The sequence below is a fragment of the Oculina patagonica genome, chromosome 1 (genome assembly GCF_052425735.1).
Source record: "Oculina patagonica isolate OP01 chromosome 1, crgOcupat, whole genome shotgun sequence".
Lineage (NCBI taxonomy): Eukaryota > Metazoa > Cnidaria > Anthozoa > Scleractinia > Oculinidae > Oculina > Oculina patagonica.
Genome location: NC_135758.1, coordinates 3,978,539 through 4,003,638, shown reverse-complemented (window position 1 = coordinate 4,003,638; position 25,100 = coordinate 3,978,539). Strand labels below are relative to the sequence as shown.

The 25,100-nt window shown below is 38.7% G+C and overlaps 2 protein-coding genes across 4 annotated transcripts; both read left to right on the top strand.

Annotated features, from left to right (window-relative positions):
• Nucleotides 1–318: 318 nt before the first annotated feature.
• Nucleotides 319–2,253, top strand: LOC144662150 (uncharacterized). Its single transcript, XM_078522938.1, has 2 exons — nt 319–1,724; nt 2,162–2,253. The coding sequence occupies exon 1, from the start codon at nt 489–491 to the stop codon at nt 1,713–1,715; it is 1,227 nt and encodes a 408-aa protein (XP_078379064.1). The 5' UTR covers nt 319–488; the 3' UTR covers nt 1,716–1,724; nt 2,162–2,253.
• A 5,861-nt stretch (nt 2,254–8,114) lies between these two features.
• On the top strand, nt 8,115–24,339 carry LOC144654160 (sodium/potassium/calcium exchanger 2-like). 3 transcript variants are annotated; one of them, XM_078514339.1, is made up of 9 exons: nt 8,115–8,240; nt 14,208–15,403; nt 18,402–18,510; nt 19,273–19,820; nt 20,349–20,474; nt 21,597–21,716; nt 22,253–22,389; nt 22,744–22,992; nt 23,592–24,339. In XM_078514339.1, the coding sequence occupies exons 2-8, from the start codon at nt 14,570–14,572 to the stop codon at nt 22,988–22,990; spliced, it is 2,121 nt and encodes a 706-aa protein (XP_078370465.1). In that variant the 5' UTR covers nt 8,115–8,240; nt 14,208–14,569; the 3' UTR covers nt 22,991–22,992; nt 23,592–24,339. The 3 variants fall into 3 exon arrangements, with proteins under 3 accessions (XP_078370465.1, XP_078370539.1, XP_078370406.1); XM_078514413.1 differs by lacking the exon at nt 8,115–8,240 and having other exon boundaries at nt 13,552–15,403; nt 19,285–19,820; XM_078514280.1 differs by lacking the exon at nt 8,115–8,240 and having other exon boundaries at nt 13,552–15,403.
• Nucleotides 24,340–25,100: the final 761 nt, after the last annotated feature.

The following is a 25,100-nucleotide window of genomic DNA, read 5'->3' as shown; positions in this document are numbered from 1 at the left end:
TGATAACACATGCATATACCTGGCCAGCTTAAAGTTGGATCAGATCGTTAGCCTATTATTTTGATAATAAAACTCCTCACAAGAACCCCAAAGCCCAAAGTTTGGAGGATGTGTGAAGGGGGATAATTTTCACCTTCGGCTTCCCTTGTGCATCACATTATATAATTTTTTGCAAATAACATGACAGCAGAATGTGTGGTTACAGAAAAATATATTCATACCCACCACACATTGGGAAAAAAAGAAATTTTGAGTGGGTGAGGGATCTCAAAAGCCAACATTTTTCAACAAGAGTATGACGCTCAGCTGGAATTTCCAGGGGGGTGGGGGCTTCGAAGCAAAAGAACAACACGTGGATATAATTACGTTTCTTTTGCTTTTAGGTCTGAGAATGACATTCCCAGCTAGTGGGTAAAGCTCATGTACCTTAATGGCTTAAGATTACACAAAGTGCAGCAAAAGTTTCACTCAAACTGGCCAGGAAGATTATGCATCGAGTAAAAGAACTAACACAGGAGAGAAGCCTATTGAATGTAACCAGTGTGGCAAGTGTTAGTCGTTTAGGAGAATTTAGGCAACATAAAAGAACTCACACAGGAGAGAAGCCTTTTGAATGTAACCAATGTGGCAAGTGTTTTAATCAGGCAGGACATTTAAAGGAACATGAAAGAACACACACAGGAGAGAAGCCTTTTGAATGTAACCAGTGTGGCAAGTGTTTTAGTCGTTCAGGAAATTTAAAGCAACATAAAAAAACACACACAGGAGAGAAGCCTTTTGAATGTAACCAGTGTGGCAAGTGCTTTAAATTGGCAGCACATTTAAAGCGACATAAAAGAACGCACACAGGAGAGAAGCCTTTTGAATGTAACCAGTGTGGCAAGTGTTTTAATCAGGCAGTGCAGTTAAAGGAACATGAAAGAACACACACAGGAGAGAAGCCTTTTGAATGTAACCACTGTGGAAAGTGTTTTAGTCGTTCAGGAGATTTTACACGACATAAAAAAACACACACAGGAGAGAAGCCTTTTGAATGTAACCAGTGTGGCAAGTGCTTTAAATTGGCAGCACATTTAAAGCGACATAGAAGAACACACACAGGAGAGAAGCCTTTTGAATGTAACCAGTGTGGCAAGTGTTTTAATCAGGCAGGAGACTTAAAGCGACATAAAAGAACACACACAGGAGAGAAGCCTTTTGAATGTAACCATTGTGGCAAGTGTTTTAGTCTGGCAGGACCTTTAAAGGAACATACAAGAACACACACAGGAGAGAAGCCTTTTGAATGTAACCAGTGTGGCAAGCGTTTTAGTCAAGCAGGAAACTTAACAAAACATATAAGAACACACACAGGAGAGAAGCCTTTTGAATGTAACCAGTGTGGCAAGCGTTTTAGTCAGGCACGATTTTTAAAGGAACATACAAGAACTCACACAGGAGAGAAGCCTTTTGAATGTAACCAGTGTGGCAAGCGTTGTAGTCAGGCAGGAAACTTAAAAAAACATAAAAGGACACACACAGAAGAGAAGCCTTTTAATTTAGCAGGAAACACAATAAAGCATATACGTATACACAAAGGTGACACGCCTTTTGAAGTTACTCGGCATGGTCAGTGCAGCACAGGAACAACTTGTGAGATTGAGAAGGATGAAAATGCCTTCAGCATTGCTGAACTTTTAAGTGACCTAAAAGAAATCAAACAGGAAAAAGCATAAAATTACTGATTGTCAAGCCCGGGGGGGGGGGGGGTACTCAAAAAAATTTTATATGGGGAGGCTCTGCCCCGAGTTCTAACCCCTTACCCTTTTATATACCATTTTGACAGAAATTGTACCCCTTTCGTATACCTTTAAGTGAAAAAAGATACCCCTTTCATATACCTAAAAGACGTGGCGTGGACTTAAAACAGGACTTTTTCTTGTCATTTTCATGTAGCGCTTAATTATTTAAAATAATACAGGCATAAATTACGTTTGTTCGAAATATTTTAATAAAAGGCCCTTTTAAAAACTTAAATGACAGATTTCCATACCCTTTTGTATACCTAAACTCGTGAAATCCCTACCCTTTTGTATACCTGAAGCCTGAAAAAGGTACCCCGGCCCTTTCGGGCGGAGCCTCCCCGTATAGGCCATTATAGGGAGTACCCCCCCCCCCCGGGGTGTCAAGTGACCAGTATTTTCACATAGTGATTACTGACCTCTGTTATTTTTGTTGAAAATAATAAAAAATTAATAGTTATGTTGAGGGAAATCTCAAAACATATGTTATGCATCTAAAACGTTTGACAGGTGTTTTAGCCCTGAATGGGTTCAAAAAGTTTAGACCCCTTTCTTCTAATGGTGACAAGAGTTTCCTTGCTGAATCCCAGCCCCTGTGCAGATATCCTAACCAGTAGACCCCCTCCCCCTCCTTTTGCCTCAAATTGCCATAATTTGCCTGCAAGTGAATGTTATTTGGCTTATTCTCCAAGGAAACCTGTAATAACCTGTATTAAGAATATATGGTTGGATATACTGTATTTATTCGATTAAGTGCCCAACCTCGAATAAGCGCCAACCCTGTAGGTAGAAAAGTTAATAAGTGCCCACCCCCCCCCCCCTCCCTAAAGTGCACAAGAGGAGTATAATTTGATTATTATTGAAATTGCGACTGAAATTGACTTAGTACTTCTTCCTCGAAGATCGAGTTTTCTTAGTATTCTACAAAAACTTTCAATGAACAGTTAAAGTTTTGCTTGGGTACGTCTTCACGCTTTATTATTATTCATTGTTTTGTTGCACAATAAACTTACTACTTGCTAGGGCTGCAACGGTGCACCGGTGAATCGCGATATTTTTTGTCAAGATACACTCTTTTTTTTTCATAAGAATCTAGTTTATAAGAATATCGAGGCTGAAATTTGCGAATTTTTAAGAATATTTTAAGAATAAACCCGAGGCTGAGATTTTGAAAAGAATATAGTTTTTAGCTGAAATTAAACAAAATCAGGTATTCTCATTTCCGTCACTTTATCTCTGTGAGGAATGCTTTGTTTAAAGCCAAAACGGCCAGGCTGCAATGAAAAGCATTGTACATGTGCACAATGTAATACGATACAGGTCTGAACACCAAACACTTGAAATTGATTACCCACTACTTGCTAAAACATAAATGTGAAACGGTATTTTCTAACGACTAAGAATGTTCATAAGAATATTTTCAGCCTAAATCAGCAGAAAAATAAGAATATTCAGCCTGGGTCAGAAAAACTGTATTCTTATAAAAAAAAAAAAAGAGTGTACGAATATCTGTATTTGAACAAAATATCGCAGTATCGTGAAACAAATAAAATATTCTTCATCAGCATTCAGAAATTACTAATTTTTGATGACTTTTTACCTAAGTCAAAGCTTTCAATAGCGATTTATTAAACTGAGGGACAAGGAAGGTCCATTCTAATTCACTTTTGATCACTTATTCTTTCAAGATGCGACAAGTAGTTGTCGACTGGCATAGCCTTGTGTGCCCACAAGCAAAAACATGCAGTTTATTAGAACTTTTCTTTGCAAATAGGTCTTTTACTGCTGATAAAGTGGAAAAAACTGAATTACCCAACAGAATTTAGTAAAATTATGGCACTTGTCAGCTGTATGTAATGTTGTATCGTATCGTGTATCGTATCGTGGCGCTTGTATCGAGGTACATATTGTATTATGAGAAAATGTATCGTTGCAGCCCTCCTACTTGCTAAAAATGGTGAAAATTTAATAAGCACCAAGCCTCGAATAAGCGCCCACCTCGAATAAGCCCCCACCCTCAAGGTCCAAAAATTTAATAAGCGCCCAGCCTCGAATAAGCGCCCACCTCAAATAAGCCCCCTCCTCAAGGTCCAAAAATTTAATAAGCGCCCAGCCTCGAATAAGCGCCCACCTCGAACAAGTCCCCACCCTCAAGGTCCAAAAATTTAATAAGCGCCCAGCCTCGAATAAGCGCCCACCTCGAATAAGCCCCCACCCTCAAGGTCCAAAAATTTAAAAAGCGCCCAGGGCGCTTAATTGAATAAAATAATATGGTATGCCCACTATCCCAAATTTCCAGACTCCACTTCACCCCCTCCCCCCTCCCACCACCTACACCCACAGGAAATACCCAAACACCATTTAGTCTGGGGAGGGGGGGGGGGGTGGAATCTTCTGGAATAACCTAATAGCATCATCTCAGGCCAGAGGGAGTGGGTCTCCCATAAAAATTGACAAGAACAATGTCTGCTTCTGGTATTACAAGATATGTTTTTCTTTTTTGTATGGTACATTTTCGTAGCTGAATAGGTAGCTTTTACACTATTTTCGTGTATATCTGAAATGAGACCATAAGAGGCATTCCAGTCCTTATTGTGAGGTTATTTAATATGCAAAAAAATAAGGAGAGAACATCTTGTGTTGTATTTTTGAATCAATGCCTCCAAGAGAAAAAATTAGTCCTTGCCAAGGCTGACTGGTGGCCTAAAATTTCCAGTGATCATCAGGCCGTCAATTTATTGAGTTATTTTTTCAAAAAATCTTAGTCGGCGTGATGGGCCGTGTAGTGGCTCAGTCAGCAAAGTAATTTTTTACGTACGTAAAAAAATTAGAGACAATGTATGAACGACTTGCGTAGACGTGTACGCAAATATTATTAAATAACTGCAAACCGCAATTAATTTAATTAGTCTCTTGAGCGTCTTACTCAATTCACCAATTCAGAAGTGGCGTTTGCGTTTATAACTTTAAAACAACTCGTTGAAACATTTAATGAATCGGTATAAGTATAAGTGTTTGGCAAAGAGCCAAAAGTATTCCGTAACAATTAAAAGTATCACGTTACGGTTGCCACAAAGCTAGCAACAAAATAACCGAATTAAATTAGTTCTTGCTTAAAAATGTAATACAAACAGCGGTGATAAACATTATGAAAAATCGCATTTTACTAAACTTGACGTTTCGTATGCTTTCTGTTTTTTCCCTTCCCATCACCCACCGCTCGCGCTTCGTGCTCGCTCCCAATCCTCCCACTCGCGACTCTCTATCAGAATCCGCGCTCAATCGGCCTTGGAAAAGCCTGTGGAGGAGAGACCTATATTTGCCTAACCTCCCAAGCAGATCGCGGAGAGGAATGTAACATGATCGCCCCTGAAAACGACTGCATGGAGGCTAATATATATTTGTCTTGCTCCTCCCGTTTTCCGCTGGCGACGTCTAGTTCTCTCGTGACCTTTTGGAGTGACTTGGAAAATTAATAGTTTGAAGGCTACGATTCAAACCCAAATCCAATCGCTTTGACGGACTGAGTGTCGATAAAGGTTGCCAGGGCGCCAATGCAAAGCGCGGGAAAGTTGCGTGAGCTAAGTGAGGGCTTGCACCTGATTGGCCAAGAAATCCGCACCTTCGCTGTGATTGGTTAGCTTTATACGTTACAAGAGTTCTAGCATAAAAACAGGTTCGGCAGAACGAACAAGACTGCTTCAGCTGGACGTGGAAATGACACTCCCTTTCTTTGTTGTTGTTGTTTCCTGTCTTTCCTTAGGTTCACAGATTGTAGAAATTTCTCGATCATTAGGGATTAGGTTCTGGCCGCGATCTTTTTGCCTGATCCTCCACCAGAAATGGAAAATAAACACAAAGACGTCAAAACTCTAAACAGTAAAAATATTTATCTCGTGTCATGACGACCCCTTCCGTGAAAACAGAGTGTAAACTCTCAAAATAGCGTCGACTTCACCGACATTTTGGGGAAAATTTTTATGCTGCGACCGAAACATTAGAACCCCATTAGCCTGCATTCGGCCCCGGTTTCTGTAGACAGAAGCGACTAGGCCCGAGGCGTGGGGAGGGGGAATCCCGTATTAAAAGGACGACGACGTCCGTCTCGCTCAGGGGTGTAAATTACGGACTTTGGGCTCATTGCACTTAGGGTGTTCAGGACAGAACGTCAATATTTTTAGCCGTCGAGGTCTCGCTTAGGAATGCACGTATAAAAAAGAAATAAAAAGTGCTGCCATACTCTGTTGGCGGTAAAGACCTATCAGACATAAAAAATAGTATCTTTGAGGGGGAACAAAAAGCTTAAACCACACTCAAATTGGTCTCCTTTAGGGTTTTATTTAAATTTCCTGACGAGAATCCCCGTCCGTTTCACATGAGAACCCCCGGTTGACTAGGAGTCATGGTACCCCCCCCCCCCTGAATGGGAAGCTAGTCCATCGACCGACCTCGCGAAGCCGACCTCGCGAGTTAATCGAGAGAAGCAAGTTTTTTTTAAGACCGCAAAGCGGCCGAACCAGCGACCAAGTCGCGAGGGGTCGTCCCGAGGGTTCATAGCTAAGACGAAGGACTTTATTGAAAGACTACATTTTGTCAAGTTGCCCTAAAAGGTAAAGTTAATCAAATAACAAATTTCTCTTAGGGTGAAGAGAGGAGAGACATTGTAAGAATGAAGTGTATTTTTGCTCAATATTGAATCTAAACCACTTTCTACATAGTCGAAGACGTAGTCATTGGGCCATCGCGCGTTCCATATAAATTATACTGATGTAATGACGAAAGGAAGTTATACCATATTTGTTCCTACAATTTAAGGCATTTATCTCTAGCTTTCAGACCCTTCTGAACTCACTGTGTTTTTTCCGGCTTTTTTTATGGTAAGTTCCGAAATTTTGACAGTACATTGTTCAATATATTTATAATTTACCCTATTATTATATTGAACTTTTTTGTCACTCGTTAGTCTGCATGCGGAGTACACAAACCTGTTAATGATCTGCAATTAGTGACTTTTATACCATTCTTTCGCGAGGGAAAGATAAGCGAAAATTTATCCTCAGAAAGAAAAGGTACCGTCTGCTCTGTTCCTTATCTTACTGGACGGAATTTTACGATCACGAAATTTAAACCTTGCCGTAGAATAAAGGAAAACTTTTTAATTGCACATTTAGACACACTGAAGGCAAAATAAAGGTGACGAACGTTGTTAAACTAAACCTCATTTAAGAATATTTTTATAAGTGGCTAAAGACTCTGTCAAGGTGCAGAAATGAAATAATTATATGACTAATATGTGTCTTGGTAAACAAAGCAGCAAAAGCAACAACAACAAAATTTTAACGTTCTTTCAAGGCGAAACTTTGCGTTTTGAAACATTACGAGTACCTCGGTGATAAGAAAATTTTGAAGTATTTATAGCATTATTTTCGAAATCGTTAAATTGATTTACCGAGAAAAGGTGCTATTAATAGATTACTTTCCAGCACAGAAAGATTACAAATGGTTTAATTCAGGGAACCCATTTGAAAGAGGAAAAAATTGTTAATTCCCCCGCTTATTAAACATTTAAAAACATTGTTTTTAAGCTTAAAGTTACTGGTTAAAGTTGTTATTTTTAATATCTAAGTGCAAAATCTCAGTTGGGCTTCATAGTTTTTTTGTTTTTGTGTTTCCATATCAACTTTTGTCTGTACATGCTAAGAGGTTCTAAGCGACAAAAACTAGAATTTGGGTCCCCAAATGCTTTCATTGTTTACTTGAATAAAACTTTCGCTTTTCTTGCTTTTCTTTAGATCAAATTTACATAATTTTTATTCCTAATTTTACAGATGTCGGCTGTTTAACCATACCAAGAATCAAATGCAGTGACCGGCATCGGGTCTTATATCGGTGACGACAAAACTATCAAAGCCTATCATTTAGAAAAAGACGCTAACTATAAAAAAAAATAAGAATTTTATTTGACAAGCCCGGTAACAAAACCCTGTTCTAATTACGTCTTTGAGATAATTGAAAACCCCCAATTCCGTAATTCAGCAATTTGTAAAGATGGAAATAACGCAGAGATGTGTTATTTTAAAGCCGTTAGCTGGGCACAAATTCCCGGGAATATTTTAATTTCGCCTAACGCGCAAAATGAACGAGTGATAGCTATATAGATAACTATATTGGTTTCCACTTACAATTCAAAACACGACTGTCCTATGTGTTTGTGGATTAATGATGTTTTCCATAATGTAGTCACCTGGTTTCTAATTATGAATTCAGTTCGACATTGCAGACCATAAAATATACATGGCCGGCCACATATATCAATAATTTATCAATCCGTATATATTTATGTTTCGCCAAGATCTCTCCGGTTACCTGAAGACAGGGGCTTTCGAAACATAGCGGTTATAGCAGTTGAACGTCCATTAAAAAAAAGAAATTGAGAAACGGTTGGCCTAGAGAAAACAGGTAAGTGTTAATTTGTTTCCTTTGCAACGCTGACATGGTTTCGTTGAATCTGAAATGTTTTTTTTTCTACTTGTTCGACTGAAAAAGATATGCCTGGTCGTCAACACAGAGTTAAATAATAACCAACAACATCAAGATAGCACAAATCGGGAAGATATTAATAAATTTTACATCCGCCTTTCTTTGCCGTCTCGGAAAGGCGAGCGAATTGAACAGCCTAACAAAATTCATTAATTTCCGCACGTGAATGACCGTAGTAGCAAGGGAAGCGTTTTGTGTTGATATTTTTGGAACTATACCTAACATTTTATCTCTAGTAAGTTCAGAGATAAAGTAATTACTAAATTCCAAAGCTGGTGTAATATTTTTCTGTTGTATATTTTAGCCTTTACGGCAAATTAAGACTCTTTTCGTCGCAGCTAAGAAGTCCGAAGCTGAAAAACTTCACTGCTCGCCCGCGTTTATATCAACAAAACGTTTATATCGTTGTGTAAATATTCCTCTTTTGTCGGTTTATTGAAAGTTTCGAGCGTTTGCCATCCTCTTTAGATAGATTCAAATTTGTAGTATTATCAGCAACAACGAAAGCCTTGCTTTCGTTTTGAAATTGTAAAATTCGCATTTTGATAAACAAATCAGTTAGAGCATTTCGAGTGTTTCGTTATAGCGGTCTGTGGCTTTCTGTCTTTTTTCTTTATTTTAAATTTGCATTTTAGTTTTAGTGTTATCGTGTAAACGCTGAATATCAATAAAAAGATATTTTTCTCTGTGTTTTGCCGGTTGTTTCGGAACATGTGATACAGAATCATCGTTTAAACCTATTGGGAACATCCGTTGCACAATTCAGGGCACGCACCTCTAAGCGATAAAAAATAATTTTCTCTCAAAATTGACCTACTTTTGCTTCCTGTGACAATTTGTCAGTTTGAAAACAAATTGCAGAAATACTGAAAATTAAGGGAACGACCAGAGAATACTAAAGAATTACATTTAAATACGGATAGGAAAGATAGAGGGAAAGATTCCTTGGCATTTTTTAGTTTTATTTTCATAGGCTATACTTTTTCATTTAGCTAGTTTTTAATCAGTTAAGATACGCCACAATTCCTTAAATAACCAATTTGACAACGGCAAATATGCCAAATATGTTTTTTTTCATTTTGAAGAGTGGCATTTTAACTCGTCGCTTCTATACAATTATGCCTTTTTCTTTTTCATTTCAATTATAAGTCAGCCGCGCTGAGGAAATAACGACAGTTTATTTCAATTTTAGCCAGTTCATACACAATCGTTTAGATCAGCTGTAATCTTATCTGTTTTTATTTAGCAGCTAGTGAAAAGTTTGCTAAAACAAAGTCATTAAAATTTGTGGTTGGTACTGAAGCCTCTGATGCGATACAGGCAAACAAAGTTTATGCAGCGCTCTGTTTCTCAAACGTAACCCGGATGTTTCAGCTATTCTCTGTTCGTAGAAACTTCCAGAGCAATTTGTTTACCGACAAGCATAAAAAATTTAAACTGATCAACACCCGGCCCATTTCATGGCACACATTTCAGAGTAATTTCGACGTTGTGTGGTTACGTGTGGCCGAAAAGCCAACAGTTCACCTAGGAAACCGCCTTTCATCTCTTCAAAACAACTTATAAGTTAAGCTGTAGCAATTAAGCCCTTGCTTTATTTAACACCGTAGATTTTTGGAACTCTGCTAATGATATCTTGTTTAGGTAGAAGATACCTCACAAAGATAAGGGTGGCTGTTGAACTGTATGAAAATTGTTTGCAACATTTATGTTCGTCCTAGTTTCTGTCAATTGCAAGACATGCAAACCTGTAAATTCACATAGGTGTGGTTTACACAAAAAACTCGGCAAAGACAATATTTTTTATACTACGGTGCTGTAGTCGTGACTGATGTAGATCAATAAACGTCATTTTTTTGTCAGGAACAGGAAAATAGCGCGATTCAGCAAAGTATTTACCGTGTGTTAATGAATATCCACGCAAACGTGCCGAACAAATGTTGTCGAGTCAACACGGAGAAAAATTTTGCAGGTGCAAGCCCGTGCAACGATAAAATACGGGATAAAACATGCTTTTGTTAGCCAAAGCCTTGACTTTTTGGGAAAGTAGCAGAAAATGCAGCTAGAATTGCACTCATTACTAGCAATTCTTTTAACAATGGTTGCGGATGAAGATGTTTTTTTAACTGCATCAAGTTTAGTGCAAGAAGCTAGGACACGTATTCGGCATTAAATCAACACCTCCGAATTCAAGCATTTTACACAACAGCTAATTAGCAGCCGAGGACATTTAGTGAAACTCACATTACGCTTAAACAAGGGAATTGGAAAACCACGAAATTTTCTGCCATAAATTCTGATTTTAAAATTACTGACTAAAAAAAATGCAGGGGTTATATTTTGCCGCAGCGTTAAAAGTAGTCAAAATGGCCGCTTTGTAACTTCTATGGCTTTCCACTGAAGAAATGAAGCTCAATGAATTTTATGCACCGAATTACGTAATTATTCAGTTCCAACCAAGCTTAAATTTTATTTTCTGCAAAGTTTAAGGTATTCCCAGGTATTGCGAGTTTGCAAATGGAGCCCAGTTTTTTTAATTCCTAATTCAGAGCTTTGTAGTTCTGTATCAATGGTTTTCAAAATAGCAAATCCAGCATTTTGTTATATTTTGTACAGACGTGACTTCTGGTTGTTATCTTCCACACACACAAAACAAAAAAAAACTGAAAAAAGAACTGAAAAATTGAAAAGGAAGTGATACACTTCTTTGAAACGTTCATATATTAAATGTTGACATTTCGGTAAATTGCATTGCGAGTATTCCTGGCTTTAAATTCGTTGCAATTTTCCAAACTTATAAATGTTTAAGTGCTGAAGATTACATCTATGACTATCTTTGTTGCTATTCATCGCTAATCAGTCCAATTCTTCTCATTTTGACTCGTTTTCTCCTTTTTTAAAGGTACTATGGCTTTTTTAACTTCCTATACAAATTAAAATAAATTGAAATGTTGACTGATTCAGAAACAACCAAATTCAACAGGACCATTCTTTTGAGCTCGTCCTTGTTTATTTTACGGCTCTCTGCAGCTGGATGGCATCTGCACTGTTAATTATTCTTCTTTTAGGAAAATAACAGTGCGTCGTAATAAAATTATCCGGGGCAAATTATTTTAAAAGCAGTTTATTTCATTGCAGGGAAATGTCGCTAACTTTATTTCTTCAGAAATTGTGTTTCCGGTTACATGTAAACCTCGAGTCGTGAAGAACAGAACAGCTGCTCTCAGTTGCGTTTCCATGGTTACTGCGCACTGAAATGGTTTCTAGTTAATTATTTTATTTTGAGGGTTTATTCAATAATTTGTTGATTCTAAGGCGAATGACTGTGTATTGGAATAATTCCTGAAGTATAAGCACTTGTACAAAGGAACAGCGTGTTGCAGCCTGATCCTCTTATTGTATTTCTCGACTTGTTGAAATTGTCACAAATTAAATTTACGAATACGACACCTGTACATCATTTCTACTCGCTCAAACACAAGTCATCCAAAAAACCCTAATTATCTAGGCTTCTCCTAAATCCCCCAATTTTAGAGGGTATTTTGGACGATTACAGTAGCTTTGTTAAAAAATTTAGTGATGATTGCTTTCGCAAGTGACGTCTGTTTTTAGCATAGCGGTCAATGTTTATGTGGTTAAGGGAAGTCTGTGTTTCAAGCTCCATGGCAACAAAATTGTTGTGAAGAAGTTTGCGACATTGTTTTGCTAACGTTGTTAAAATGCGTCAAGTTGAATACGTCAGTGAAAAGGCAGACGTGTCTAATCCAATGCACCTGTTGTGGCTATACTCCTCTTTTTAAAAAGTTTTTTCGGCAACTTTTGGAAATTTTTTCATATTTCAAGCAATTTTTTGTAGTCAGAGCGATTGCTAAACCGAAGATTTTCGAAGATTGTGTTGTTAAAAGGCCATACGAACGTTTCCGAACATTTTTCGAACTTTTTCAAAGATAACAAAGTTTGCCGATGATTTCCGCGGAACTTCCGAGGATGGTTCGATTTTCGGCTTATTAAGTATGAAAAGTCATCAGCAAAAATAGCGTCATGGGTATCGTCTCAATTGTTACTAGTGAAAAAATCCTTGCAATTCAACAAATTTTGGCGTTAAAATGTTACTTGGATACTTATGTTGCAGTGAACTTGCATGAAAATGTTTAGAAATCTTACCTTCAAAGGGAAATACTTTTCTTGTTAAAACTATTCCAATTAAAATTGGAATAGTTTTCTTAATCAAGTAAAAAAGCAACGTTTTGAATATTTGGAGCAACTTTCGAGCAACTTTTCCGGAAATCCCGAGCATCTTTGCAACACCCTTATTCCATAGCATCAGCGGTGACTTGGAGTATCACTGCAGTCCCCTCCCCCCGGACACTAACCCAGGATTAAAAGTTAGTTGAGGGTTCAATTTCTCTTGTATAAAAGTGTCTTTATTGCTTACGTTTTGTTGAGTTTGAGATTAGTCGACGTCAAAATTGGAGGAGAGAATATATAAACAGAAATCCTCACTAAAAAGTAATGAAACTGAAATCAAAATTCACACTAATTCTGGCTTCGCATCGGATCGCGATCGGATGGGATGCCAACCTCGTTCTCAGGGTTCCTTGGAACGAGGTTGACGGGGTACTGTCGTGCTCTTGAAGTTTGTTTCAACAGTCAAAATTGAGATAGTATGGAAAAAAATAAAAATTAATATCACCGATATGTTGCAAGTGAACGTGAATTCTTCTTCTGTGGTAAATTGTTTCCCTGCAACGTGGAACATTCATTTTTAGTTCGTTTTTGTTGCGTTTTAAAACGACACAGCCTTGAATAGAACTGACATCCGAAGTTATCTGAGATAAACTTCCGAAGTTCGTATCTGATTCTCGAATCTGATTCTAGTGCATGGAAACAACTCAGTGATGTTACAATACAATACATACTTTATTGACTTTCCCCCTAGAGGCTTAAAAGGATGTTTAAAAGCGTATTTGGATATTGAGACTGCAGTAGCAGTTGCAAGGTGAAGGAGTGCAAAATCTCCGACAATATGGCAATCAAGTGCGATGTAGCCGCATACACTTTTTTAAAAAAAGAAATAATAAAATCTAAGTTTTCTGATATTCTATGCACAGGACCTGGATTCACTAGAGCTCGACTAGAAAAGGAGGAATTAAGGCCAAACTCCTATGATAGTGTACCATAAACAAAACTGCAAATTTGGGTCAAAGCATCTAGTTGTTGGACGTTTTTAGGACAAAGTGATTTCCATTTTCAATGCTTTCAAACCACGCTTCACCCCTTTTAGAAAGGAAGTATCATTACACTAATTAGCGTTTACATTACTCGTTTCTAATTTTAATAATTGTCAGAAAACCCAAGTGGATAAACTAATTGCCCAGTACAGTAGAAGTTTTACATGAAATGCCGGAAAAAAGAGAGCGGGCGATTTAGTTGAGTGCGTTTCATTTTTGTGTGACATCGATATTAATATACATATTTGGGGGTCAAAAACAATTTTTTCAGATGGGATCATTATACGTTCAAAAAGTCGCACAAGTGATTGCAGTACAAAGATATAAGCATACCCAAGGGTTAAATGTAAAATGCTGTTCTTTTTCATGCTGATTTCGGCTATTGAGCGTCAAGTAATTAGCGACATTAGCCGGGTAATCAGTGTTTACTTTATACATGGAGATCCAAAGACGGCGAAATCAACAATAGCCCCCTGCCGCGTTGCCTCTTGGGAGAAAGACACTGAGTTGCTAAGGTTCATACCAGCTTTTATTTTTCCGCGTGAATCAGGAATGACAGATCGAAGCATGCCTCACAAATAGCGATAATCGAACGTGTGACCGAGGTTAAACTTCCTCGGTTATTCATTTTTCGCTACTTTGTATTTTCCCGCAGGATTTGGTTTTACCGCGGAGGGAAGGATTCCGCAAGTGATTTGGCTGCAAGTGCTTGACGACATCTCTTCCAACAACATTGTCTGCGATTGCTCACCATGAACTACACGCTCGAAACAAATCCCATCTGTGGATTGTTGGAGAGTGTTTTGGTTATTCTCGGACCGAAATAATGTGTGTTCTTCCTATATTACAGTTACACCGTCAACTAGAGACCGTTTAGTGTTAGGCGAACACGACTAACCACCATCAATCGAACGAAGGATCGACCACCGCTCGTCGTGGTGGAACACTCGATCGGATCGAACGTTTCTGGTGAATTTGTTTCCGGTGTTTACTCGGTGATTGTACAGGACCGAGAATATGGCATTGAAGGTTCAACGATCGTATATGTGGCAACGAATGCAGCGGCCGCGAACGAACTGCCCTCATGTTTTTCTGGTGACCTCTGTGCTGCTGTGCAGTACGGCTTTTAACTTCCTTGCGGTATTTGACAACGACACCCCAGCTTTACCTAACGGCGAGAATAGTGTTTACAGGAATCGCTTTCTGCTAAGTGTGAATGGAAGTAGCAGTGATAAAAAGGGAGAGTACCCGGAGGATGTTTTCACGCTGGCTCAAAAGCGAAAAGGAGCTGTAATTTTGCATATAATAGGCATGTGTTATATGTTCCTGGCGCTTTCGATCGCTTGTGATGAGTTCTTCATTCCCGCGTTGGCGAATATCACAGATAAATTAAACATTTCAGAGGATGTAGCCGGGGCTACGTTCATGGCCGCTGGCGGCAGTATGCCCGAACTTTGTACTTCGTTTATTGGAGTTTTTGCGGACCCCGATTCGAATGTTGGATTTGGAACGATCGTTGGTTCTGCCGTGTTCAATGTTTTGTTTGTTATAGGAATGTGTGCGGTGTTCTCAAAGGAAATCTTAAAGCTAACATGGTGGCCTTTATTTCGCGACTGTATGTTCTACAGCACAGCTCTGATTATATTAATCGCGTTCTTTACAGACGGAGAAATCGAGTGGTGGGAAGCCCTCATACTGATGATCACTTACTTCTTGTATGTGACATTTATGAAATTCAACCACAACATAGAAAGATGGGTGAAAAGTTTGCTAAAATCGAATAAAGTAAGCACGCTGGACTCGAAAGAAGCCGAGGCCACTGCAGGGAACCCTCAAGATTCTTCTTTGGAGGTAGGTAATGTATGTTTGGATGATAGAGGAAACGAAAATTTGGTCGTATTTTAAGAGCCTGTTTAGTGACAATGGCGGTTTAATTGAACTTCTTTGATGGTAAATTCGCTTCAGGAAACCACGAGAATAGCTATCTGCTCGCAAATTGGCGCTTTCAAATCAGTACCAAACGCACAATTTTGAACGTTTAGGAAAACTTTTCCGTGACTTTTTTTAAAAACTAAACCATAAGCTAGTCTTGCATGACGAGCCGTTTCATTAATAAGGAAACTTCGTCACCCCCAAATTTTAATGTACAAAATTTGACTATACCAGTGTAACGAGTTGGATATTAAATTGTCGGGATTTTAGTCGTATTCGCGAGAAAAGAGATTTTAGAATATGTGCTTCGTATACGTCCTACTTTAGTGTAAGGTTGCATTTTTTGTTTAAGAATGCTTGTTGAATCGAACTTTTTCTATCCTGAGGCAATTTCAAGTATATATTTTAATATTAAACAAGAAGCTATAACAATAGCAGCGAGTGTACAATTATATTCATATATGCCTTACGTGCATAAATAAACTCTTTGTAATCAATGAATGTTATGCTTGACAGCGTAAAAAGAAAACAAAATTTGCTTTCGTTTCGCAGTTGGCATGGCAGTGCGCGTAAATTTACCGCGAACTTTTTGGATTAATATTGTTACGTAATCCCTACACTTTGAAACATTTAGAAAGTTTTTGGGAAGGACATCTGCAGTCATATAGTTTCTATAGCTACATGAGCTCAATGCTATTAACTAGAGCTTGTAAACAAGGGTTTTATGGTTATATCGTTAGGTGGGGTGTGAGTAAACAGTACTCCAGTCAAACACGTTAATTAAATTGGAAATAGAAATAGGATCTTCCAATAATTAAACTGTACCCAAGGGTGGCTGAAATCAGGAACAGAGCCAGATCATGTTTCATACACAAGTAAAGCTGTAATCAACTTATAATTATGTCTGAGGGGCATTTCTTGAACTGGTGACATTTTACTGTCTGTAGAGGTCTGTTGAGTGTTGTTGAATTTGCTGTAATCCTCTTTGGATTAATCTGGCTACAATTCCAAACAGGATGGCAAATAAGAGGGAAAACTAATTAAACTTCCTTTTGAATAGAAGATTGCGGCGTCATGATTTCATCAAGGTCTATTTTCTATCAGAGAACTACCGATCATAATCTGGTCAAAGATCGGGCAGTGTTAAATGTGTGCTAATGTATTTCATCTTTCAAGCTTTTCATGATCATGAATTCATTTTAATTCAGATAACAAAAAAATACTTTCCTGGTTTGTGATAATTTTTGTATAATTATGTTTGTCATAAAACAGTAAATTTTGAATAGTCTTTTCAACAACCAGGTGTGTGCTTACTCTATATAACTGGATCAGTGAAATTTTGTTCGATAAAGTTATGAGGAAAATACAAGAAATTGTATCAAGGTTATCTTTCAGTTTTCGCCGCTACGCTTTGTTTCCTTTGTGCTGTAAGCCCTTGTGTTTACTGCTTTTGACTCTGTTGATTCAACTTTTAATGAAAGCCATCTTTTATTAAATTTAGGAGGCAACTACATGTTCTAGCTGAAAAATAAGTCAGGGCCAATTATAAACTGCCAAGCATATACTTTTTCTACTCCACTGAAATATACACTGGTCAGCACTTACATTGTTCTAGAATGTTTCGATCTAAATATTCAAGATTACTAAAAACACCCAAATTTAAATTTGTGTCTAAAGTTTGGAAGAAAATATTATTTTGTACAGTTCCGTTCAGAAATGGCTACTATAATAATAGGTTGGCTGAAGAGCTTGTAATTCAAACTTGTACCCAAAACTTTCCAAGGAAAACTGGAAAAGATTTCTCTAGTAAAGATCAACTTTATAGTAGTAGCTACAACCCCAGACAATACCGTTGGGAAGGTCACCAAGTTTGCGCTCCCCCTCCCCCTCATTCAATGTTGAGGTATACCTAGAGACTTCAATCACAGCATATTGTCTATCATAATGTTCAGTAATACTTCAATATTGATATGGGGGAGAGGGGAGCCCATACACCTTGTGTACGTACCTATAGATCAGATTTATTTAAAAGTTGTTGAAATCAAAGCGATCGTGTGCAACCTTCCCAAGGACTTATGTCTTGGGTTGTAGCTAGAGTATTAATTTATAAAATAATACTGTAAATGATTTTTTGAATTTGTAATAAACTGAATGAATATAATGATTGTTATTTTACATCCCACTGGTGTAAATTCTGCTTACTGGTAATGAAGTTCTTGCATTATATGAATCTACCTGAAATTACTGACAGGAAATTATTTTTAATCAGGGAGAAAGAACAACTTTTTAGATATTCGTTATCAGATCATGGTGTAAGGTCAGTGTTAGGGCCTACTGTTTCTATTCACCATGATGGTGCCGAGATGAAAATCAAGTCATTCTGGAATGAAATTTTCGTTCTGGAATGACATTTCATTCTGGTATCATGTAAACACATAGTGAATTTCATTCCAAGATGAAACTGCATCTCATAAAATGGCATACGAAGGCCACAGGTTGAACTCAGAGCAAAAATGTGCAATTTTTTATTATAGCATTCCCTGTTTAGCCAAAAGAAGCAGCCCTATGGTCAAATTGCTCGTTAGAATTGCAAATGTGGCCATTAATGGACACAGTATTAAACATGTTTGCATGAAACCTGTGCCATCTTTGTTTTTTATCTCCCGCAAAAGCCACGCATGTGAAAACGCCTTAAGATATGAGTCTTTAACAGCATGATATGCTTAACATAATGTAGAGACTCCCTTTAATGGTTTGTGTTTAAAAGCCACCATTGATTTACAGGCTGTCAAATGATGACAATAAGATGATTTTGCTGATACCAAGATTGCTATAATAAGAACTGAAAATTCTTTCCGGCTTGTAGAAAAAATTTTCTAACTGCATTTTTCCTGTAAATTATATTTAAATTTAATAGAAAGCAGTGGAAAGCCTTTGTGATTCATCCAAGCAAAACAATGGTCTGCCACATTTCCGCCATGGAGCACTTCAACTTGTAATTCATACTATGGATCCTCTAGGGGAGGGTGAGTAATTATAACTCTCTGTCCAACTCATTCTATCCTTCTTAGCTCAAGACTTGTGTTGTTGATCACATTTTCAGAACTGACATATAAGAAATATTAAATGATACCTCAAGCAGAATTATATTTTCGCACTTTCACACATTAAAATGTTTTGATCAAGAATTTTGTGAACTGTAGGAGGACCTTGCTGGTGGTTTGATGGGAGAAACCCAGTAAGGGTGTTTGCACCCCAATCCCTAACCCCAACTTTTTTTTCAGTTTTCTGATGTTCAGGAAAATACTAAATCTCTGTCTTAAAGGTGCAATGTCACAATATTTTAAGTTATTTTTCTGATTACATTCAAATTAAAGGAAACCTCAAAAAATGTAAAAAAATCAAAGGAGTAATAAAAACATGAAATTTACCAAGGATGGTTTCAACTGACAAAGATTAACACACATTCTGAACAACAAACTTGAAAAAAATTGCCAATGTTTTCAAGATGCACTGTCTGTGACGTAGCTCCTTTAATACATTTGTCAAAATCCTGATTTTCTAACCCTTAATTTGTCAGACCTCCCAATTACTCAAACCAAAATTAAAGCAGTTTCCTTCGCGCAGTCAAACACTGCAATTTTTACCCCCAATTTCTCTCAACTATCCAGTGTTCAAACCAATGTTTGTTTCCCTCAAAAAGTGGGGATTCCCTGCTTTTTAATTTCTTGACAGCTGGAATGGGTAAATTTAATGGTTTTCCTCTGTCATTCTATTCTGATTGACAGCTTCCATTGCAGTGAAAGTAAACAAGCTGAAGAGACTTAAATGTTTGAAAGTCAAAGTTGGTATGGAAAGAGACTCCGATGCTGTGCATGGGAATCAAGATATTAATAAAAACGCTTCTGTGGACGATAACCACAGGCAGATTCATTTATCCGTTACAAACAGTTCTGTAAATGTGCAGGCCACATGCGATGAAAGGACAGGTTCTGCTTCCACGTCGTCACTTCATAATCATTCGTCACAAGTTCCGTTACCAAATAACTTTACTTCAATAAATGACCAATTAAGAAGAGACTCGTATAATAAAACAGTTGGCGACAACTTGTCCAGAAACGGTAGTTTGGTAAATGGAGATGCTATGTTTCCTCTTGTACAAATTGTGCCTGACCACAATGGAACTGTTCACGTACCGGGCGGAGTACCGGAAATGAACGAGCAAAGTAGTAGTGTTTATAGAACTTCAACAGAGTCGCAAGGCTCTCAATCAATGGTGTTACAGCATTCGTCACATCAGCAATTAGTCGAAATTGAAGATGCTAGGGAAGCCTGTGTAAGTATGAGTATGTCTGCTTCTTAGGGGGTGGGAGTGGGGGACTCCCATATTAATGGGTTTAATAACTTGTAGTGGTGCCACACTCTATAGGGAAAACAACAGTCTAAATGCACATGCAAAATGGCATACAAACAAAAGTAGTACTATGTGAGTGATGCAGTTTTTAATTTTGAAAAATGCTGCCCGTATTAACAAATAAAGCTAACCGCAACCAAACCAGAGTGGAACTAACCGTAAGCTAACTGGAGTTGAACTAACTGGAAGCACACAAGATTGAAACATTTTTATCGCTTTTAGACAGTTTTTGGTTGCGCAATAAAATTCATCGTTTTGCGTGTGCACTTAGACAGTTGTTTTCCCTTTAGAGTGCAGCATCACTTAAAGGGAAAAAAGCCATATTAATGGGACAGGGATGCTGTCATCTCACTTGGGGGTGTAGATCACTTAACCATCTGTTGTAGAGGCTAACATAACTGTGCTTTCCCCCAAATGAATACTAAACAGATGTCATTTTTCTGTTTGAAGCTGGATGACGAAAGTGATCCTATAGACTTAAGTTGGCCATCAGGCTGGAAGGACCGTTTAGTGTTCATCATCAGAGCTCCTGTTTTATTTCTCATGTATTTTACAGCACAGGACATCAAAAGACCAGTAAGTACATAAGTCAAATGAGTTGCCTTGGAATTTAACAAGCGATTTAATGTAAAGTCTATTGTGTGGAGACGCGGTGGCCTAATGGTTAGCGTGCTCGACTCCGAGTCGAACGGCTCGGGTTCGAGGCCTGGCCGGGGCGCTGCGCTGTGTTCTTGGGCAAGACACTTTACTCTCACAGTGCCTCTCTCTACCCAGGTGTATAAATGGGTACCGGCAAACTTACTGCTGGGGGGTAACCCTGCGATGGACTAGCATCCCATCCAGGGGGGAGTAGCAATACTCCTAGTCGCTTAATGCTACGGAAACCGGGATAAGCTCCGGCTCTATGGGCCACTTAGGCTCGGACAAGCTTTACTTTTTTACTATTGTGGTGGGGGTGGTGGTGGGGGGGGGGGGGATTACGGGGATCTGGACTTAGGGATATTTCCAGGATTTATTACTTAGAGCGGTTTTCACTTGAGTGTCGAAAGTAATTTGTGTTTGCATTGGTTTTGCATTACTACGCTTTGTGATTGGTTTAAAACCCTCGCGCCACTTTCTCAGCCAATCAGAGGTAAAACCAAAACCAATCATGACGCGCTCGCGCACTTTTTCCCGCGCTTCGTGCCGGCTTCATGTATTTTCTTCGAGTTTTGATTGGTTTACTGGATTGTCTGTGTTCTTTGTGATTGGCTAGAGTAATTACTTTGGTTTTGGTTTTACGACACTCAATTGAAAACTGCTCTATGAGATGTACAATCATGATAGGCATCACTAAGTGTCTTCACTTAAACAAGCATACTCGTGTCAAATGTGAAGTAATATGGAAATGGCCCGTAACCCAGTCATATATGAAGTACTTATTAAACAATACCTGTGTTCAGTCCTGACATAAGTATGGACGTCCTTCTTCCTGTACCTTTTATTCCTGGTACACACTCCTACCTTTGGGGACCCATGTTTCATTTTTTTTTCTATAAATCACCCTGCCCCCCTACACCTGGCGAGCCCTGCTTCCTGCTGCTTCCTCCCTTCCTCCCCTCGCCCCCTTCTTCTGCGCCCCAACCATCCCCCACATGTTTCTGGCAATGTCAGAAATGATGTTTATAAAATGTTATTAAAACTATTTCTTTCTTTTAGGAGAAAAGACACTGGTATCCATGGACGTTTATTTGTTCAATGTTATGGATTGTTTTCTTTTCGTATTTAATGGTTTGGTGGGCGACAGAAGTTGGTGATACACTTGGAATTTCTACAGAGGTAAGCATAACCCTAATTTAATACATTCCTTTCAGTATAAAGCTCAATTAATGTTAGTGTAGTCAAATTGCTGGGGGGATTCATGCGTTAGTCTATAGCGTCCCATCCAGGTATGAAAGTGATATTCCTAGACAGTCAGTTCATGTTGTGGAAACTGGTGTTTATGATTGCCAGCCTACTAAACCACCTTAATTGCCTGGTAAGGTTCATAGAGTCTGTGTCGGAGCCTAGAGGTTCATCAGAACAGAGCTTATGCAAGTTTCTGTAGCATAAAGTCACTAGGAGAAGTTATACTTCCTCCCGACTGGGGTGCTAGTCCATCGCAGGCCAGGGTTACCCCAAATCAATTTGTGGGTACCCGTTTATACACCTGGATGGAGAGAGGTGCTGTGAGAGTAAAGTGTCTTGTGCAAGAACACAACACAGTGCCCCATCCAAGGCTTGTAAGCCAGCCCTTACCGTTTTTAACAGAGTAATGTTGATGATTCCTCTATGTTTCTAGAATGTGATATAACACATTTTTGGTTTCCTCACAGATAATGGGCCTAACATTCTTAGCAGCAGGGACAAGTATTCCTGATCTCATTACTAGTGTTTTAGTGGCAAGAAAAGGCTTTGGTGACATGGCTGTATCCAGTTCCATAGGCAGTAACATGTTTGATGTCACCATGGGGTATGTGTGCAATTTCACTCAAAATAGTAAAATAAGCAGAGCTTTCTAATAGCCCCGAAGATGGGAGGGGGGATTATTATGTAAAAGTTTCACCCTCTGTCCTCCATCCATCGCAGGGTTACCTCCAGCATTAAATTTGCTGGTACCCATTTATACACCTGGGTGGAGAGAGGCACTATGAGAGTGAGGTGTCTTGCCCAAGAACACAATGCAGTGCCATGGCTTGGTCTTGAACCCAGACCGTAGGACCTAGAGTCTGGCACATTAACCATTAGCTCACTGCGCCACCCATTTGTAAAACTAAGATGCAGTGTAATTTCAGAAATTCAACATAGTGGACTCTCTCTGTTTTAGGTTACCTCTCCCGTGGTTAATTTCCAGTGCAATGCATCTTGGTACTCCTGTGGTAGTCAACAGCAAAGGACTCTTCTGTTCCGTCTTCTTACTCTTCATAATGTTGATAGCCGTGGTTGTCGCTATCGCTGTCAGTAAATGGAGGTTGTCCAAACTTCTTGGTGCCAGCATGTTCGTGTTCTATGTTGTTTTTCTTGTCTTGTCGTTACTGTTACAAGAAGATGTCATCGGTTGCCCTTCAATTTAAAGGTCAGTTCATCATTTTTTATACATCTATCGTATTTTTTCGTTTAAGAACCATGGGCGCTTATTAAAGTTTTTGAGTACCTTGAGAGTAGCCCTTATTCGAGGTGGGCACTTATTCGAGGCTGGGCACTTATTAAATGTTCACGATTTTCAGCAAATAGTAAATTTATTTTCGTAACAAAACAATAAATAATAACAAAACGTGAAGATGTACCAAAGCAGAATTTTAACTGTTCATTGAAATGTTCTGTAAATTTCAATAATCAATACTCCTCTTGTGCACTTCAGTTTTTTTGTGGGGTAGGGGGTGGGCACTTATTCGAGGCTGGGCGCTTATAAACTTTTCCTTTCTTCAGGGTGGGCGCTTATTCGAGGTGATACGGTACCTATAGTGAATTAGAAATGGCACCTTACTGCAAACCACAGTGTACTAAAGGCACATTCCATTTGTCAGAACTGGCCGGCCAGAAAGGTATATTCAAAAACCAAAATTTCATTGTTAGTCAACAATGGAACATGGGACCCATGTTGCCGTTACCAGCAGGTTTAAACTTTCCTATTTTTAATTGTTAATATTTCTTTGTTTTTCTTTTAATTTGCAGATTTGTTAAAAAGAGATGTTCAACAATAATAATTCATCACATGAAACTGGCATAACAAACCAGTGTAACAAGCAGTTATTTATACTGCACTGCTTGCCGATTCACAGGGGACACACTTAGCTCAGAGGACTTTAAACAGCTTTAATGTTACAGTTGAACCTCTCATAAACAGATACCGCGAGAATCAGAAAAATGTTCAGTTATGAACAGTCGGAGCAGCTCTTTCAAGGCCACACATGAATGACTAATGCTACCCTTCTAGAGAACCGTTAAGCAGACAACAGGAACAGTGCCACTAGAAGGGGTGGTGAATGGTCCTTCAAGAAATGCGTGTCTCGCAAAATTTAAGCCAAATTTCAGGGTCTCGAAGTCTCAAATTTTTCTTTGAGGCCTTCTCGGAGTCTCAAATTCTTTTGCAAGGCTAAAAAGGTCTCGGGCTCGCAGAAAAGATATCAGTCTCGCTGTCTCGCAAAGTCTCGCATTTACCATTTGACACCCCTACTTGACAAAACTATAGCAACTGCTACACTAGACAGAAGCGGGCTTAGTGGGGGGGGGGGGGGAGTTGGCCAACGGCGGTGCCGCCCTGCTTTCTGTTTCTGGTATTTTAAATGCCTGCTAGAGGACCAGTAGAATAATATTACAAGCTTACGAAGGCTGTTGCGCTACTGGTTAGGAGTGGTGTCTAAATATAGGAGGTGTATGTATATTCTCTGTGACTCCCCTGGACCTTGATCATGACTAACTGTCTATTTAACAAATAGATTCCATTTTGCCGTGCGTCTGTTCAGTTATAGATCACAGATGACGTCAAAACGTGGTATGAACAGAGAAGTGGCCCACGAGGCGCTAGCCGAGTGGGTCACTGATGTTCATACCACATTTTGACGTCTTCTGTGATCTATAACTGAACAGACCCACGGCAAAATGGAATCTATTTGTTTTATATAATAACACAAGACTTCGGCACACTTCAGTTTGAGCAATGCCGCCGTAAAGATGAGCTAAGTTGTTTTGATTTAAGCTTAACTATTAAGCTTAAGTTTTCGTTAACACGAAGCACTGTTATAATCCGATTAATTAAATAAACAGAAAAATGGTCAATTGAAAGTCAATGAAAAAACTAACCTTTATTCCGATTTGGAAAGTTGTTCAAATCTGTAAACATAACCGAAGCGTTCAACCGCAATTCGCCTTGTTTCCCGTGGCGTTGTCCAATAATTTTGCACAACATCGGTCAAACTTTCATACAGATTTCGGATAATTTATCGAATAATTCACTGTCTTCTTCAAGCTTGTTTCGCCCAGTTAAATGCTTCGAAAGGTGAACGATGCTTGGCGTATTGTTTCTCACTGAAGATTTGTAATTAAGCTGAACTTTTTTGCTTTGTTGTGGCCCCGCAAGTTTGAAAAACTTTGCCGACAACTCTGATTTGGACTATGAACTCTGATCACGCGCGCGAGTCACACCACTGCGTGACGTCATCCATGTGTCTGTACTCCAATAGA

What these genes read in the sequence shown, in the direction of transcription:
- LOC144662150 (XM_078522938.1), top strand. Translation starts at nt 489, where the DNA reads ATGCATCGAGTAAAAGAACTAACACAGGAGAGAAGCCTATTGAATGTA.
- LOC144654160 (XM_078514339.1), top strand. Translation starts at nt 14,570, where the DNA reads ATGGCATTGAAGGTTCAACGATCGTATATGTGGCAACGAATGCAGCGG. An exon ending in TATGGATCCTCTAGGGGAGG is followed by an intron (nt 18,511 to 19,272) that starts GTGAGTAATTAT and finishes TCTGATTGACAG; the next exon opens with CTTCCATTGCAGTGAAAGTA. An exon ending in AAGATGCTAGGGAAGCCTGT is followed by an intron (nt 19,821 to 20,348) that starts GTAAGTATGAGT and finishes TTCTGTTTGAAG; the next exon opens with CTGGATGACGAAAGTGATCC.